Source organism: Grammomys surdaster, unplaced genomic scaffold (assembly GCF_004785775.1).
Source record: "Grammomys surdaster isolate TR1022 unplaced genomic scaffold, NIH_TR_1.0 1164, whole genome shotgun sequence".
In the NCBI taxonomy this organism is placed as follows: domain Eukaryota; kingdom Metazoa; phylum Chordata; class Mammalia; order Rodentia; family Muridae; genus Grammomys; species Grammomys surdaster.
In genome coordinates, this window is record NW_021605583.1 from 336,075 (window position 1) to 354,512 (window position 18,438).

The 18,438-nt window shown below is 43.5% G+C and overlaps 1 protein-coding gene across 1 annotated transcript; it reads left to right on the forward strand.

Annotated features, from left to right (window-relative positions):
* Positions 1–244: 244 nt before the first annotated feature.
* Positions 245–7,115, forward strand: CUNH11orf52 (chromosome unknown C11orf52 homolog). The gene is made up of 4 exons (XM_028783804.1): positions 245–371; positions 4,439–4,476; positions 5,407–5,471; positions 6,063–7,115. Exons 1-4 carry the CDS (start codon positions 298–300, stop codon positions 6,309–6,311), a joined length of 426 nt encoding a protein of 141 aa, XP_028639637.1. The 5' UTR covers positions 245–297; the 3' UTR covers positions 6,312–7,115.
* The last annotated feature ends 11,323 nt before the right edge of the window (positions 7,116–18,438 follow it).

Sequence of the window (18,438 nt, forward strand, 5' to 3'; positions counted from 1 at the left end):
TGCGATACAGTAAGACACGTTTCCTATGGAAACTCAGAGCCCTTTTGTATCTCAGGTTTCTTTATAAATCGAAGCTTGCAGCTTCATCAAAAGAAGTGTCAAATCCCAGAGGTGAGATAACTCTCACCTGGAGCCCGTGTGTCTTTCTGCCCTTCGGCTGGGAACAATCACTCGGGAATCATTCCACCAGGTGGCTTCCAAGGTCCAACCTACTCGGTTGAAATCTGATACTGACAGACTCCCTGGGAGCTGCTGCGGTTCGCTCAGCCGGGAACCAGGAAATGCGCAAACTTCTTTATGTCTGAAAACCAGCTGGGCTCCCTGGGAGACACATCCGCCATGGGAAACCGGCTGTGCTGTGGGGGAAGCTGGTGAGTAGGGCGGAAAGGTGGAGGGGACCGCCTCCGGTGGTGGGTATGAAACCCTGAGAATCCAACAGCCTGGAGACGGTGCCTTCTTCTATCTGCCACGTCCTGGGTCGAACACAGAGCGGTACCTTAGGACGCTTAGAAAACACAGCTACAGTGGCCAGAGGTTGGCTGCACTGGTGGGCCAGCCTTGTTTCTCTCTTCTCTCCTTTCCTTCTGACGCTCTCCTTTTCATGCTTCCTCAGATCATAGTAACTGGAGCATGCGAGTGCTCTTTACGTGCAGCCACTTTCTAATCTCGGTTAATTGTCCCAGCACTTCTGTGAGTGAGTGGTCTTACCGTTGCTCCCATCTTATAACCAGTTACGGAGCGGAGGCTCAGGGAAGTTAATGTCTTGTCACATGGCTAGTAACTTAGCAGGTAAAACAAGATTCCAAGCGCGGCGGCTAGACTTCAGGGCCCATACTTTCCTCACTAGGTCATCAGAGATGTGACCATGGATTGAGCAACTGGATTTGGACAAATGTTTGTTTGAAACTGCAGAAGTGGGAAGGAAGAGTATACATTGGAAATAAGAATATAACTTTCATGCTATTTGCTGTGTGGCCTCAGGAAGTCCAGTCATTTCACTGGGTCCTCGCTTTTTAAAAAAATATACAGTCCCTATTATTTGCATTATAAGTTGTTTTTAGAGAGTAAAAGCTAGCAAAAAATAAAAACAACAAAAGAACACCGAAAAATAGTTTATTTGTGGTTCTTGTAACTTTTCCCTCCAGGGTGTTCACCACCACTGCAAACTCCCAAATATGGCTTAATCTTGTCAGCTGTCTCTTAGCTACATGATTCCATGTCTGGGGCAGAGTTCAAAGACTACTTATTTACAAGTAAACATCACATGTAGTGAGAAAAGTGAGATACATTGGAAAGCACCTAAAATTTGAAAACAATACTGGACTCCAGTCCTGTGCCTACTAGTTTATTAATCTAATTGGTTATCAAACACATATTAACCGATCATGTGCTAGGTATCAGGAAGTGACAGATGCAGAAGTCAGCAATAAAAGGAAATTTGGTTAAACATGGTAGTGAATGCCTTTGATCCCAGCCATTGAAAGGTGGCGATAGGCCATTCCAGGATAGCCAAGGTTACATAGTGAGATCCTGTCTCAACCAAAAATAGACAAATAAATAGGACCCTGCCTATAAGTGTGTATTTGTTTACATATATATTTATTTACTTTTTTGGTTTGATTTATGAGACAAGTTCTCTCTATATTGTCCTGGAACTCTCTATGTAGACCAGGCCGGCCTTGAATTTACAAGAGTCTGCCTGAATCTACCTCACCAGTGCTGGAATTAAAGGCCTGTACCACTACACCCAGGCCTGACTTACTTATTTTTAGAGGGGAGTTTTGATCTGTAGCTGACTGGTCTGTAACTCACTACATAGACCAAGTTGACTTTGAACTTGTGGCAATCGCTCTGCCCCTGCCTCCCAAGTGCTGGAATTGCAGGCAAGTCTTGTGTATGCCTTTTGTTGATGCTCATAATATGTTAGGAGTCATGGTTAATATCTTACGCTGTTTTATTTAATCCTTAATAACAATCCCATGATGTTTAGATTCTATTAATAATTTTCATTTTATTACTAAGAACATGGAGGAGGCTCAGAGAGGTTAAAAACCCGTTAAAAGAAAGTTTTTAGTCAGACATGGTCATTCTAACTCCAGAGCCCATTCCAACAACACTGTGCCAAACATTCTAACCACAATTTTAAGGTTTGTACCTTAAAATACTAGAAGAATTGGACAATTTATTTTTGTTTCTTATTATCATATTTAAAACTCAGACTTCAACATAGTATGAAAATCTATCTATTTTTAATCTCTTTTATAGAATATTCATTATTGCCATTTTTGATACAGAAGTAGTAAGCATTTACTGCAGAAAAGTTGGGAAATAACCAAGTATAAAATAAAAAGAGATCTTAAGGGGTTGGAGAGATGGCTCAACAGTTCAGAGCACTGGCTGTTCTAGAGGATCCTGGTTCGATTCCCAGCAACCACATGACAGCTTATTACTCACTGTCCTTCCAGTTCCAGGGGACCCAACATTCTCACACAGACATACATACAGGCAAAACACCAGTACATATTAAATAGATAATAAATGTTATTTTTTAAAAAGGGAGATCATAGCGAAGACAAGAACATTTTTCATGTGTTCCCATGTCATTTTTTAAAGTTTTGGTTTTAAGTATGTATCTGGGGGGTGGAGTGAAGAGAAGGCAGAAGATGGTCACGATCTGTAGTTACAGGGGTGTGAAGCACCAGACATGGATGCTGGATACTGAACTTGAGTCCTCTGCAAGAACAGTGTGCATTCTTAACCTCTGAGCCAGCCTTCATATTATTTTTGAAACAGGCAGTTTTTAATCCCAAGGCGTGTCTTTTTATGAGCTTAATAAACAGTGAAAATTTCCCTTGCTATTAGGTGTTCCTCTAGCAGCCATTTCAAAGTGGCTACATGGTTTGCCATTCTCTGTATCCACCATTTACTTAGTCACTCATCAATATTGATCATTTAGGATGTTTCCTATTTTGAAGTAGTGATGCTTCAATAAGAAATCAAATCTACCTGTAGTGGGACACGAGACTGCTGCATCAGGCAATAGATGCATGTATGTTTAAGGGTAGTTATCCTTATTCCCAATTGCATCCTGAAAGGATTGTTCCCATTTTTTATTCTTATGACCACTGTGGAAGATGGCTCATTTAGATTTTTTAAATCTAATCTCAAACTAATTCTGTCACCTATGGCTATCAGGTTGTGTCTAGGTTCTATGCAATATCCAACTCAAAAACAGGCTCTGTTGACTAACACTGGATGACTCTGGTTGTGTATCCCTCCATTAATCTTCTCTCTGTCCACTTCAATACAAACAAGCAGGAAAACTGGAGCATGACAGGTGACAAGGCATGGGTTCCAGTGACTCAGCTCTGACCCAAAGCGAGAGCTGAAGGAACAGAGGAAGAAGCTGGAAGCCATCTTTCTGCCACTCCACCTTTAGTGTTTAGCTAGACTAACTCCCTGGTCCTCAGCAAGTTGCCTCAAAACTGAAAATCACTCCAAAACAGAGCTCTTTATCAAATGTGTGGAAAAAACCCTGATTCCCCCCACCCCATGGTAGTACAGTCATCATGATTTAGATGTCTGCATCTCTTTCTCTCTTCATTTCCCTTTAAGAAAGAAGTGTCCAAGGGAAGGACACTTCCTGAGGAGAGACAAAATCAGACAGATGGGGCTCTGGTGAGATTTGGAAATATACTAGCAAGAATAGGCACCCAAAGAAAGTTTGAAACTATTCACCCTGTTTCCTCAGACAAGTGTTGTTTCCCTGAGCATCAGTCATGTAGACATGTAGGCTCCACTGGGGACCCCAGGAGGAAGGCTGCTGAGTCACTGCCCAGAGTTGGTGTTCCCAGTTCTGTAGACAGAGTGCTCCAAAGGGCATTAAAGGTTAAGCATCTCTCACTTTGTCTGTTAACTAAAAACAAGGACGGGAAGCAGGACGGGCCTTGACTTGGGTGCCCTGGTTGTGACAGTTCCTTGACCCCCCAGAATGGAAGTCTCAGGTTTCCAAAGACAATGTTCCCCACCCCACACATACACCTTAAAAAAATAGCAATGAAGACTCAGCCTCTGGATCCAGGAATATATTCCATAATTTGGCAGATTTCCCTCAGTCTCTACTGGGATTAGCTTGATAGACAATCCCAGAATAGACTTCAAGCCAGTAATATCCCTGGCATGCAGTGCCTGGTTGCCTAAACCAGTATTTTGGGTTTGGTTATCTCAGTTCTACCGCTGTACTTTCCAGAACTATCCATCTAAGAGAGGCACTGTATATCCTTGGCAAGTATGTTCAGGCTGACTCTGGCGCAGAGTGAATCTTTGGGGTTTGGGGGGGGGATGTCATCCAAAAATGTGAAGGAGATCACAGAGCAAATGTGACGAGGAGAATGTACAGAGATCTTCTTGCACACGGGTGATCTGTTTCTCTACACAGGAGCTGCCCGTCGACGTTCCAGAAGAAAAACAAAACAGGTAATAAGGGAGAGGGAATTAAGAGCAAGGGAACTCAGAAAAGACTTCCAAGTAAAACCTTGGAGAAGACAGAAAAGAGCCATGACTTTGGACAAGACAAAAGGGAAATGATAGAACAAAAAGAATCTTTAGTTTAGTGGGTCTAAGACTAGCTTCTCACCTGCCAGCCTTACCTTTCCCTTTATTCAAGAGACAAAGTTGTTACTCATGCTTTCGTCTAGCTACACCATACAACTGAGTACTTGTATTGTATGTGAGCTGTTCTATAGGTTCCCAGGAACCTACAGGCCCAGAGGAGGGTTCCAAGAGCTCTGGAAGAGCTGAAAATCAACTGTGAGAGGCAGATACATGTAAATACATAATTGTAATATCTACTGGTGCAACAACAGAATACAGGAAAAAAAAAAACCATAGAAGCCATGGAGATAATCATAGATCAACAGAAGAGGGTGCCAGCAGGGTCAGAGGAGGTATTTCATGCAAACGCTTGGGAGAGAAATGGCTTGACTGAAAGTGGCCCTCTGGTATAGCTCAGCACGTACTGCACGTACGACATTTTTGTAGTATTCTGTCGCCTCATATGACTTCCCAGGTACATGGTAGATTTCCCAAGGCAGAGGAAATAGCTTACTCATCCTTATCTCCCAGAGCATGGCCCAGAGCCTAGCACAGGATGAGCTGTCATTGCATATTCATGGAACTATGTTTAAGGGCTGATGAGCAAGGCGGGTGAAGATAGGGAATGGGCCCGATTGGATATCCTGAGAAGGAGTTTGGGGGTAGGTTAGTAGACGTGAGACAAGTAGGAGTACCGCCAGAGAGATCTGCTACACTCCCATGCCAATAGATGAATAGACATTTGTAGAGGGGCATTCTCAGAAGAGACGGGAAAGAGAGATTGAGTTTAAAGCTGGCTTTCTTTCCCCATAGGGAGCCAAGCGAGACCCACATTGAACATCGTGAAGCAGCAACAACTATGGCAGAATGGCACAAAGGTAATAGTAGTCCTCTGTCCCCTCTCAGGCCCACTCAGATGTTGGATCCCAGGGCTCAGCTTTTTCACCCTGAGACAGGTTCATCTCAGCCATCTGTAGAAATCACTGTGTCAGGCTGGGGAGATGGTTGAGAAGGTAAAGTCCTTCCTTGCAAGCCTGACTATCTGAGTTCAGATCTCCAGAACCCACATAAAAGCTGGAGGCAGTAACAGAAGCTTCTACAGTCCCAGCACATCCCTACTGGGAGATGGGAAACAGAGCTGAAAAGCACTGGACAGTTTCCAGCCTGCTAGCCTGGCTTATGCAGCAGCAAACAACAAGAAAGAGCCTGTCGCTATCAAGATGAAATGCAGGGACCCTCTTCCAAGGTACAAACACACACACACACAGAGAGAGAGAGAGAGAGAGAGAGAGAGAGAGAGAGAGAGAGAGAGACAGAGAGACAGAGACAGAGAGAGAGAGACAGAGAGACAGAGAGACAGAGACAGGCTCATGTTGTGTTACCTGGCCTCCCAAAGGAACACATTAAAGGGACCTCAGTCTAACTGGTCCTGCATGAGAACCTCCCTTAATTCTGTTTATTCCTACCAGGACTATGAAACAACAGCACCAACGTACGAGCAAGTGTTACACTCTCCCGTGTCTCAAGAGATAAGTCCAGACTTCGCATCGGAGGAAAATGACTTGCATTATGCGGACATTCATGTGCTCAGCCAAATGCGACCATACTCTCTCAGGAAAGTGAAATGTCTGCGTTCAGAATCTGCTACAGAGTACGCCACCCTTCGCTTCCCCCAGGCTGCTCCTCAATATGACAGCAACAACGGAACCCTGGTGTGAGCCCTTGGGAGGAAGTTCCAATTACTGTGATTTTACCATCCTGTGGGGATAATCTACTGTTCTCAAGAACAAGGACATGTTTTAATCTTAACACCGAACATCTGGAATTATGTGTCCCCCCTACTCTCTCCGCTATGAATCTTTTGGTTTGCCACTGTTGTGGTAAGGTTAACTATGGGTGGGCTGAGTTCCAAAAAATATTTATATGCAAAAAGGTTGTCCTTTGAGCCCTAATGTTATTTGGATTCTCAAATGCAACAAGAACTCTCTATGCACTTTGGTTGGTTCTGATAGGAGTTATTTAATGATACTTGATTTTGTTTGGGCTTTTTGTTGTCATTGTTTACTTGGTTATTTCTTGGTGGTTTTTTTTTTTTTTTTGAAACAAGATCTCATGTAGCCCAGGCTTGCCTGGAACTTGCTGCATAGCTGAGGATGGCCTTGAAATCATGGTTTATCCCAGCCTCATACGATCAGTGCTGGGGTTACAGATGTGGCCACTTTGCCAGCTAATTATATCCCATTCATATACCTGTACCCCAAAGCCGAAGAGAAATGCTCTGGGAAAAATTTCCAAGCCTTTGCACACAGCCCCGGAATTATTGTGGGCAATCAACCTAATAGCTGGGTCAATGGCTCCAGACCTCATCACAGAGATGGGACTCCAACCTTTGAGCCGCAAGGACTTCAATTTGTCCACTAACAGCCTGGAGATGACATCCTGCAGAAACTCTCCTTGCAGGACTGTTAGCTCTCGTCTGAGGAACCTTTAGGATCAATCAATAAATGTTATGTATAACAGGCTGCTGATTGATTGTTCCTGGGACTGAGTTTTGAAAGGTGTCTCAGCCTACACAATGGAAGTTCTGGTTAGCGGTTGGGGTATGAGCTTGTGAACAGAGGGCAAGCTCCTATTGGTTGAAGACGGGCGGTGTAGGCGGGACTAAATGAGAGGGGTGGGAACAAGAAGAGGCCTAGCTGGAGGCTGGTGGAGGGTTCTGGTCCGGATGCTGGAAGGCGGGTCTAGAGTAGTAGGGGCGGATTCTTGGTCGGCTGGAGGCGGGGCCTGGAAGGCAGAAGCTGAGCCAAGGCTGGCTGGGGCTGGCTCAAGTCCAGGGAAGGCAGGCCGGACCGACGCAAGCCTCCGTGTCGCCATGGCAGCAGGAACGCGCAGCTCCGTAAAAGTGCCGGCTAGCCGGGAAGATGCTGAACCAAACGGGCCGATAATTTATGAGGCTGCTGCCGAAAAGTGGTGAGTAGCTGAGAAATATCATTACCACCTGTTGAACGTCCAGATCGGAAGTAGAGATGCGCAACAGAGATGAGAGTTCGAAGGGGAAAACTCAGAATTTTTCGGTCTGAGCTCTCTCTGAACCCTGTAGAGTTTTTAGTGTGCAGTTCCTGTTTCAGGCTTTAGAGGTTGGAGATGAGTTGTAACTCATTCTCCTTTCTTAACCCGTCGTACCATTCTCCCCCAATATATCTGTTGGTTCCATAAGAGGATGATTCCCTGAAGATGGGTAGAGTTCTGACAAGGGAATTGCCACACACATACACCCCCCCCCAAAAAAAATTGGTGTCGCTCTTATCAACCTTATAGAGAATCAGTGCAAATCTACAACGGTTGTAGTTTCACATAAAATTCAGTAGTCGTCACCACCACCACTACCTTTACAGCAATTGCTAGGCCTTTTCTCTGACACCGACCCAGTTAGTTCAAGTGGGTTTAGAAGAGATGGGCTGGAGGACTACCCTCACTGGAAATTAATCGCATTGCTTATTTTCTATGTGTTAGCAGAGGTAAACAAAATAACTCTTTTCAAGGGTTCTTAACTATGAGGGTCAAATAAAATTCTGTAGGCCGCCTGGGTTACATGAGGTCCTTTCTCTTATATTTTTGGTTGTGAGCCTAGCCTTTAAAGGCTGAGCCATCTCTCCAGCCCCTTGAGGTCCTTTCTCAACCTCCCACACCCTGTTTCAATGTATATGCTTCCTGTGTGTGTGTGTGGGGGGGGGGTAAAAGTTCCTGAAGATAAAAATAAAAGCAAGTTAAAGAGGTTTCTGAAGAACAAAAGATGTGTCTGGAGCCGATAATCTGGTATTTCTTCTGGTTATCTGAATAAATTCCATGGTTTGTTTGTTTGTTTTTTGTATAAGTTTAAGAAAGACCAGGTGTCAGGGGAGGTAGTGGAGAGAAGAGCCAAGAAAGCATCCTTCTTATTTCTGCAAAGACCTAAGTTAAACTTGTTTTAAAGTGTTACTGAAGAACTAGAGAGATGGCTCAGCTGTCAAGAGTGGTTACTGCTGTTCTGGAGGACCTGGGTTTGGTTTCCCACAGCTACGTCCAGTGGCTCACAACCTCCATGAACTTCAGTTCCAGGAGATCCATCCTCTCTTCTGACCTCCACAGTCACCAACCTGCCTCTACCCCCTACACACAGACACACAAAAGAAAATGCAGCTGAGGTGACTCTCTTGCCATTACAGTATCTTAGCTGCTCATCAGGGTCCTACGTCTGACATTTCTAGATGACTTAAGTTGATAGATTAAAGGGAGCGGCCTAAGTTAATTTAGCTTTTGAATTTTCTTCTCCTTTGTATTTTCACGTATCTCCTTTTCCTTTCTTAAGGTGGCCCTGAATTGGATCTTCTAGGGAATCTGAAGATGGGGACTGAAGTGGTTATGAGAGTCTGTAACTCCTCTCTTCCTGGAGCGCCCTCTGTAAGTGCTGGCATATTGTCAGGAGTGTGCTGACCTTACAGGAATGTCTGCTGCTCTGTGTAGAGCCTAGAACAAGATATTGCCTTCCTTTTTTGCTCCTCCCTGTAGAAATTCTAGCTCATTTGAGCATCAGCTCATTTTTTTCCTTAGAATTAATAAGACCAGGCAGAGGTTGGAAAACTCATTTAACCGTTATATATCCATTGTTTAAAAGATCTCAATAAAGTTTGTTCAAAAGTAGTGTTAATTACAGAGCATTTGAGAAACATAGCAAGTTATGATTAAGAAATAAACAACTAGGTGGGCAGTGGTGATACATGCCTTTAATTCCAGCACTTGGGAGCAGATTTGAGGCCAGTCTGGGCTACAGAGTAAGTTCAAGGATAGCCAGCATTACACAGAGAAACCCTGTCTCAAAAATCAAAAAATAACCCTCACTCATAAGTCTCCCATCCAGACGCAACTATGAATATTCTAGTCAAAATTCTAGTCTTTTCATTTATGCAAATGTTTTCCATGAGGTCCTATTACATGCAGACTTTGATACTGTTAACTTCATGATATGTATATTTGTCTTTCAGTTTTATTATTATTTTATTTTATGTCTATGGGTGTTTTGTCTCTATGTATGTCTGTGCACCACATGCCTGGTGCAGACAGAGGGTGTTCAATCCCGTGGAACTGAAGTTACAGACAGCTGAGAGCTGGTATATAGGTGCTACTAATCAACCCAGGGTCCTCTGGAAGATCAGCCAGAGTTCTTAACTGCTGAGCCATCTCTCCAGCTCCTGCTTCGTTGGCCTTTTGAGGCAGAGTTTTGCTATGTATCTTAGTCTGGCATTAAAATACTGTGTAGCTTACAGTGAGGCAAATCTCTTGCCTCAGCCTTTGAAGATCTTAGATTACAAGTATGCACTATCATGCCCAGATTTGATATAATCATCTTGACTGTTGGTCAGTCCCTGTTCATTGCATTTTTGAATCGATCCACCAATCACATTGAAAATAAGCAACCTGGGGGCCAGAGAGATGGCTCAGCAGTTAAGAGCACTGACTAATTTTGCAGAAGACCTGGGTTTGATTCCCAGCACTCACAGCTGCCATTAAGTCTGGTTCCAAGAGATCTGATGCCTTCTTCTGATCTCTATGGGACCAGGGACACATGTAGTGAACAGGGAAAGCATCCATATATTTAAAGAAGAAAATAAGCCAATTTAAGACTACATTAAAAAGATAAGAACTTCACTTTTTAATTATAGATTGGTATTTTATTTTTCCCTTAAAACTATACTTCATTATGTATCATAGTACAACTTGCATATTAAATAACGTTATAATAGAATTCTCTGATAATATCTTAACGAAGGACTTTATTTTTAATATTTTACTTAGGTGTGTGTGTGTGTGTGTGTGTGCGCACACTCGAGAGTGGGTGTTGGAAATCGAATGGAACTCTTGATTTCTTGCAATGGGAGCACTCTTAACCTTTGAACCATCTCTCCAGACCAGATACAGTTTCAAACAGAATAAAAGAGGAAACATTTTCAGCCACATGAAAAAAAAGTTAGACATAACTTCTTCCAGATGGATCCCTGTGGCAATGCATTCAGTGACTAGTTGTGTCTAGCCTACCCCACTGATGGTCAGTGGCATTGAAAAGAAAGCCGAGGGGCTGGAGAGATGGCTCAGCGGTTAAGAGCACTGGCTGTTCTTCCAGAGGTCCTGAGTTCACTTCCCAGCAACCACATGGTGGCTCACAACCATCTGTAATGCAAACTGATGCCCTCTTCTGGTGTGTCTGAAGACAGCTACAGTGTACTCATATAAATCAATTTTAAAAAAATTAAAAGAAAAGAAAAGAAAAGAAAAGAAAAGAAAAGAAAGCCGAGTGCTCACAGCCACATCCTTGGAGGAAGAGCACATTTTGGTTTCTTTTTCAATGCAAAAGTGGTTCTTGTTTCTTGAAAACAAAGCAAGTTGGTTCCATTTGTCCAGGTATGAACATTGTACAGAATAAGGAAGAATGGTGATTTCAGATTTTGCACACATCCTTCAGAGGGCAGCTGAACATCAGAATATGGATTCCAAGATGTGAGGACCCGGTTCCTTAATGAAGGACTGGGTTTTACCGGTGTAATTAGTAATGGTGAGGCCATAGGCTGTGCAGAAGCATGGAGACTTGGGGCACTTCCACAATATCCACCAGATGTCGCTGTCTTGGTACAATCATCAGTGTGGCTGTTTGGCAGACAACCTGACATGCGATTTAGGAAAAAAACTGTAAAATGCATTTCTGAATAATTCATTTGCTTTGGCGAATCTGCTCGGGCATGGTTTATATTGAGCCCTGCTGTCTGGTGCTTACTTTGGCAACATTCTACCCGAGTCTCTTACTACTCTGACCTGCTTTTCCTTCTGCCCATTTCTGGCTGTCACATCCACCCTGTGCTCTCTGTCCCTTTCATCTGATGTTGAGTTCTCCGGTTGCCTATTCTGCCCTCCACTCTGGTTTCTTACCTCAGAATATGGCATGTATATATAAGTGGATCTTTCCTTCTTCGCGTTCTTGCTAACGGAATAGTGCCTGGCACATAAACATATAATAAGGAGCCAACATATGTTTAACAAAAGAGTGCAAGGGTAAGTGAAAAGAAAATACAAGAGGATACCATATGTTATACTTGGCTTGAGAATACAGTAAGAGACAAGGATAGCCCCATAACCTTAGGCTAGCTGTGATTAAGATCTAACTGGTAGAGTACTGAAGGTTCTAGTTCTTTGCACTTATCTGGTTTTGTTTATTTGTTTTTCCAGTGACAGGAATTGAGCAGGTTCTCATACACACCAAGCAAACACTTGACCATGGGCTACACCAGCAGCCCTTTTAATACACTGTTTATTTTGAAGCATGATCTTATTAAATTGCCAGACTAACCTTGAACTCTCTGTAACCTACTGAGACCTTGAATATGTGAACCTCCTCAGTTTCCTGAGGAGCTGCGGTTATAGGTCAGTACTATCAGGCCTGGCTCAGACCTTTGAGGTTTTTTTTTTTTAATCTTTTTTTTTTTGAGATGGTCGGACATAGCCCAGGCTATCCTTGAACTCACCATCTATCCAACGATCACACTAAACACTGGATCCCCCTACAGCTACCTTCCAGTGCTAAAATTACAGACATGTGCCACCAAGCCTGGCATGATCTTTGAATCTTTGTAAGGTTTATTTTATATTATGTGTGTCAGTATTTTGTCATCTGTATGTATGTGCACAGCATGAGGGCTTGGCATTCATGAAAGTGGGAAAGGATGTCAGATCCCATGGGACTGGAGTTATGGATGGTTGTGAATCACCATGAGGGTGCTGGGAACCTAACCTAGGTCTTCTGCAAGGGTAGCACGTGCTTTAAACCACGGAGGTGGCCACTCAGTCACACTGACCTTTTGATTTTCAAAAGAAAAGGATTAAGGAATTCAGCCAGTTTTGTATTTAGCGTCTACAGTGTGCCAGATGATAAGTCTTCCTAGTTCTGGAATAAACAAAACATGCAAAAGTCTTGTACAAGTTTACTTAAGAGCAAGGAGAAGCTAACAATCAATGAACAGTAAGCAAGATGTGGCGGTGGATGCCTTCAACTGCAGCACCTGGGAGGTTAAGGCAGGAGAATAGCCAGTTTGAGATTATCTTTGAAGGAAAAAAAAAAAAAAGAGGGCTGGGGAGAGAGCTCAGTAAAGCATCTCTTCTGCAAGCGCAGGGAGCTGAGTTCAATCCCAGAACCCCTGTAAAGATGCCAAGGTAGTAGTGTCCTTTTGATAATCACAGCCCTGAGGAGGCAGAGACAGAGAAGCCTCCAGAGCTGGCTATTCAGCCAGCTTAGCCTAATTGCTGAGTCCCAAGTACCAATGAAAGCCCTTGTCTCAACAAATAAGGTGGTGGTACCTGACCTGTGTCCTCTACCTGTGTGAGTACACAGGGACATGAGTGCCTACATACAGACATATGTAGCCACCCACTGCCCCTGACAAGGAAAAGACGAGTGAATACAGAATATACACGGTGATGGTAAAGGCTATTGGGAAAAATCAAAACAAATCAGGCAGAGACACCTAGGAGTGTGGGAATGAGGGAGTATTGCCATTTAAAACAGAGCAGTAAAAGAAGGACCAGGGCCTGAGGAACATTTGAGCAGGCGCGTGAGGGAGGAGCAGAAACAAGCCATGGGGATGTGGAGATGAGTAAGACAGACTCTAATCAAGGGTGGCTATAAGAGGTCCCAGAGGGCAGTGGTGGTGTGCTGAGTTAACATGCACAAAGCCCTGGCTTATTTTCAATACTCTAAGAATAAAAGGAAGAGGAAAAGAGGTAAAAGGTAAAAAACCAAAAAGCCAAAACTAAAACAACAACAACAAAACAACCAAACAACAACAAACAAACAAGCAAAAAAGTCTGGTCAAAGAAGTTTCATGGAGAGAACAAAGGTTGGAGGAGGCTTGCTGACGTGAGGAGCAGGGGAGTAGAATGTCACACTCAGAGCCAAGAGTTGGTGTGAAAACTCAGAGGTGAAAGTGACCCTTGGCAATCTGGGAGCCTTCTAGCCTGAATAGAGGCGATCCCAGGGGAGGCCTTCGGAGCCAGACACAAAGAATTCCTATTTGATGTGCTACAGAAAGGAAGTGTGTAAAGACAATGGGCCCTGGGCTAGCAAGATGAATTTATTGTCTGAGAATGATTATGATGAATATAGACTGGCAAGTGGAAGAATCTGGAGACAAAAGAGCAGTTTAGCCACGCAGTGTACAGTGGAGGAGGGTTTACCTAGCATGCATGAAGCCCTGGGTTCGACCCCCAGCACTGTAATAAGTACATACATGCACACATACATAAACACACAGTTTAGAAGCTAGGGCATGTTTGCCATCTTGGCTGTTGGGTATAAGCCTGTCTGTGTGTCTGTGCTGCTGTTTCTGAATGTAAATGTGAAAGACGTTGTAAGCATACGGCCCTTAAAGAACCCAGACGGTATGAGGAACAAAGGAAAGATTAAGAAATTATTTCAGGGGCTGGTGAGATGGCTCAGCGGTTAAGAGCACTGACTGCTCTTCTAGAGGTCCTGAGTTCAAATCCCAGCAACCACATGGTGGCTCACAACCATCTACAATGAGATCTGATGCCCTCATATGGGTGTCTGAAGACAGCTACAGTGTATTTACATATAATAAATAATCTTTAAAAAAAGAAATGATTTCAGGGGGTCACTGATTGTTGCATTGTTAGTTTTAATTATTGGTTTATGTAAGCTGCCTCTCTGCTTCTTTTCATCATGAATGACAGCTGTAGTGACTATGTTAAATTTTTCATAGGTGTGAGTCTCACATTTTAGCTTTACACAGAGAGATGTCACAGGCAGTGTTTTCCCAAATGACAGCTTTGTTTAAGGCTTAATGTCTTAAGTATGCAAACATGTTATTACATTTATTAATAGATGGTTTGAATGCATTTTCTAACGTTTTTTCACTGGTTCATTCATTCATCCAAGAACATTAGGTTAGTACCTTCTATGCTATAGGCATCACATAAAAGTACTTTGCTGGGCTAAGCTCAATGCCAGAGTGTTTGCCTGGCACCTGTAGCATAGGTTCAGTTCCTAGCTTCACCACTTAGTAATTAGGTAAGGAGCAAACATATTTATCCGCCAATGTTTCTTCATATGTAAATAGCAACTGTTCACTGTAATGTGTGACCATCACACATCGCTTCATCTAGGACTTGGAACATAGTGAAATGAGATCAGTTTTGCTATCCCATTAGAAATTTGAGTGGCTTTCAGTCTGTGGAAGAAGTACTTGCCATTACTGCTAAGATGACGTAGGACTGATGGGGTCCAACGGACACAGAATCAAACAGAAGCAGGAACCTGTGGAAAGCAGTTTGCTGCAGTCAGTCGTTGCCTTTGCCCAGGCCTGCTGCAGTGGAAGGAATGGGTTGCAGCTCCCAGAGTGTTTTGTGATTATCCCATATACAGGCCTACATTGTATTGATTATTGCCCCAGTCACTGTGCTAACCCACTTCCAATCTGACCCACTTACTGTCCCAGCTCTTTATTAACATTGTGACAGCATGGGGTAGGGAATCTGGAACAGAATATATTCATGTTCCTCCTGGCTAAGTACGGTTCTTTTTTTTTTTTTTTTTTTTAGTTTTTCAAGACAGGGTTTCTCTGTGCAGCCCTGGCTGTCCTGGAACTCACTCTGTAGACCAGGCTGGCCTCGAACTCAGAAATCCGCCTGCCTCTGCCTCCCAAGTGCTGGGATTAAAGGCGTGTGCCACCACCTCCTGGCAACTAAGCATGGTTCTTTACCAGACGTGACAAATATATCTTCTGAGCAATTTTACATTATCTGGCCCATGCTTTTTCTAATCATGAGAGACATGCTGGATTTGAGCTAATATAGTTTGAGGATACATCTCAATAGTCTGTAGCACAGTGGAACAGAGTATTTTGAAATGATATCATCTATATTTAAATGAATTAAATTAGATAGCATCAAAATTTTAGTTGTCTAATTGCCTTAGCTGTATTTCAAGCTTTCAGTGGCCCCATGTGGCTAGAAGCTACTGTTTTGGACAACATACAGAATATAGAATATTTCCATTTTAGAAAGTTCTAATAGTCACTACTTTCTTAGGTTTTCAGGCATTGTACAACTTTTTTTTTTTTTTTTTTGCCATATGCCTTAAATAAGTCACTTGTCAAGCACTCTGATGCCCTCCAGCATGCCATGAAGGGTTATTGCAAAAGACACAAGCCCAGGCCTCCAAGGGCTTTATTTAGATCTCAGCCCCTGTATTGATTTACTGAATGACTGTAAGCACCTCTCCTGGTGTTGGCTCTTCCTTGTATGAAATAAGGTAGTGGGTCAAGTGAGATCTCTATTTTGGAGATTTGAAATCCATTATGGGGACTGGAGAGATGGCACAGTGATTAAGAGCACCTCAATTTGGTTCGTATCACCCACATTGGGTTGCTCTTAACATCCTGTACCCCAGGGTACTCAACACCCTCTTCTGGTGTCTGATCTCCAATGGGGACCCTCACACACATGGCACAGACACACAGATGCACAAATTTTTTTAGTCAGTTATATCTAGGTGTGGTACTACAGGCCTCTAATCACAGCACTTGGGAGGCAGAAACAAGAGGATTAGGAGTTCAAGGTCATCTTTGGCTAATTAGGGAGCTGAAGACCAGCCAGGACTACCGGGAGCCCTGCCTCAAAAGACTAAAATGATAAGCCAATCAGTTGCTTAGTCTTCCCTCCAAAGCACTGAGCTCACAGGGATTGTTCTCATCAAAGACTGGATTTTTGAGAAATAGTGATCTCTTGGCATAGATGACTGGCTGTAGGCCTCCCTCTGATGCCGACTTATCAACTGAATGCTTTAGTTTTGCATCATCAGGTACGTAGATTTGCAATTCTATGCTTCTGCTCATAAAGGGCCCCATTGCCTTAAACATCAGTCAGTGAGTCTCCTGGCGGTGTTTTGCCTTGAACTGAAGGAACAGTGAAGAGTCTTGATGAACTACCCCCCCCCCCCCCAGATGGTGGAGGACAGAGAGTCTTCTGACTTACAGAGCGCTCAGGATCAGTTTCACTTGGTGTTACTGCTTCCCTCCAGTAGGAACCCTCAGGATTTAACCAGCTGAACAACCGGCTCAGGGCAGATTGACACTCTGCTTCCTGCTTCTTGTGGTCAAAGGCACTTTTTTTCCCCCAGAAGACTTTGTGTTTAGCAGCTCTAAAGCTGGGTCAGGCCGCCCCAAGTAAGGGTTTTCTTATTCCCTAGTGACCCAAGGAGGAGGTCACTGGGTTGAATATGACTCAGTAGGCTCATTACTGACTTTTCTTGCTGAGCTCCTAATGGAGTTTGAGCGAGAGGCAGGATGGCTAGAAAATGGTTTGTAATTCTTTGATTATTGAATTTCATGTCCCCGACCAGCTGTGTCCTTGGACAAGGCTCTGACCTTCTCTGAGTCTTAACACTGTAAATTCTCTCCTTTTGTCTAGGATCACAAAATGGAATGTAAAATAGACTTTCTTTCTTTCTTTCTTTCTTTCTTTCTTTCTTTCTTTCTTTCAGTCTTTCTTTCTTTTTTAAGATCAGTTACTCCAAACATGCAAATGACTAGTGTTCTTAAAAATAAACATCAAAGCTGCAGTGTCAGCCAGACCACAAAAGAGAGAGGTCCTGTTACACCCAAGGATGCTTTTACCTGTCAATGTACCGGGGCAGTTTTTTTTGGTGCTTTATTTTTAAAATCACTATAAAGTATGGTTTTGTTTGTTTGTTTGTTTGTTTATTTATTTATTTCTCACTAGATGGCCTGGAACTATATGTGGTTGGCCTGGAACTTGCTATAGACCAAGCTAGCTTTGGACTCATAGAACCTTGAGTGTTGATCTGATGTGTGTGTGTGTATTATTTTCAAAAGGGACACATGTAACCTAGGCTGGCCAGAAGCTAGCTATGTAGCCAAGGCTAACTCCTGATCCTTCTGCTTCCAGCTTCCAGAAAAGAATGACAGGTATATACCACCATGCTGGGTCTTAGCAATTATTTTATTATTAAAATCAATTAATGAGAGAGAGAGAGAGAGAGAGAGAGAGAGAGAGAGAGAGAGAGTGTATGTGTGTGAGTTCTCCCTTTCCACCTTTACATGGCTGCTGGATTGAACTCAGGTGTCAAGGTTTTACAAGAGCCTTTGTCCCCTGAGCCATCTTGCCTACTCTTACCCCTTAGCAGTTATTTTGTAAAAAAGATAAAAGAGATGCATGTGGTAATGCTTTGGTCATCTTTGGCGTGCCTCTGACATTTCTGTTATGATGGTATGATTTGTTTAGCACTGTTCAGTTACTTATATTCTAATACTTAAAGAGCCCCACCCCCAGTCTCTGACTCCTTTTGTTGTTGTTATTTCTTGTCTTTCTACTTCCTCTTATTTAAATTGCTTCATTCTCCAGCCCCGCGTGGAAAAAGGTTGCTGGTTGTCTCACTCTCAAGGCCCTCATGGAAAAAGGTTGCTGTTAGTCTGGAGAATGGAGTAAGGGGTTGGGTGGGGTAATCCTGTGACTCACTCCCTTTCCCACCAACCTTGTGATGAGGTGCTTACAGCCTTAAGTGAGCAGTGTGTGTGTGTGTGTGTGTACGTGCCTGTGTGTGCGTGCACGCGCGCGGGGACTCCCGCCTCCAAACGTGCAGTGTAGTGATTGCAAGCATATGCTCAGGCTGGCAAGCCCGCTTGTGTCAGCGCGTGTGTGTGCACACGCGTGTGTGAGTGCTCGCCGCGAGCACCAGTGCGGAGCCTGCGTGCGCGCCCACGGCTTCCCCGCACTCCCTGGTGGCCC

What these genes read in the sequence shown, in the direction of transcription:
- CUNH11orf52 (XM_028783804.1), top strand. Translation starts at nt 298, where the DNA reads ATGTCTGAAAACCAGCTGGGCTCCCTGGGAGACACATCCGCCATGGGA. An exon ending in CTGTGCTGTGGGGGAAGCTG is followed by an intron (nt 372 to 4,438) that starts GTGAGTAGGGCG and finishes TTCTCTACACAG; the next exon opens with GAGCTGCCCGTCGACGTTCC. An exon ending in TATGGCAGAATGGCACAAAG is followed by an intron (nt 5,472 to 6,062) that starts GTAATAGTAGTC and finishes TATTCCTACCAG; the next exon opens with GACTATGAAACAACAGCACC.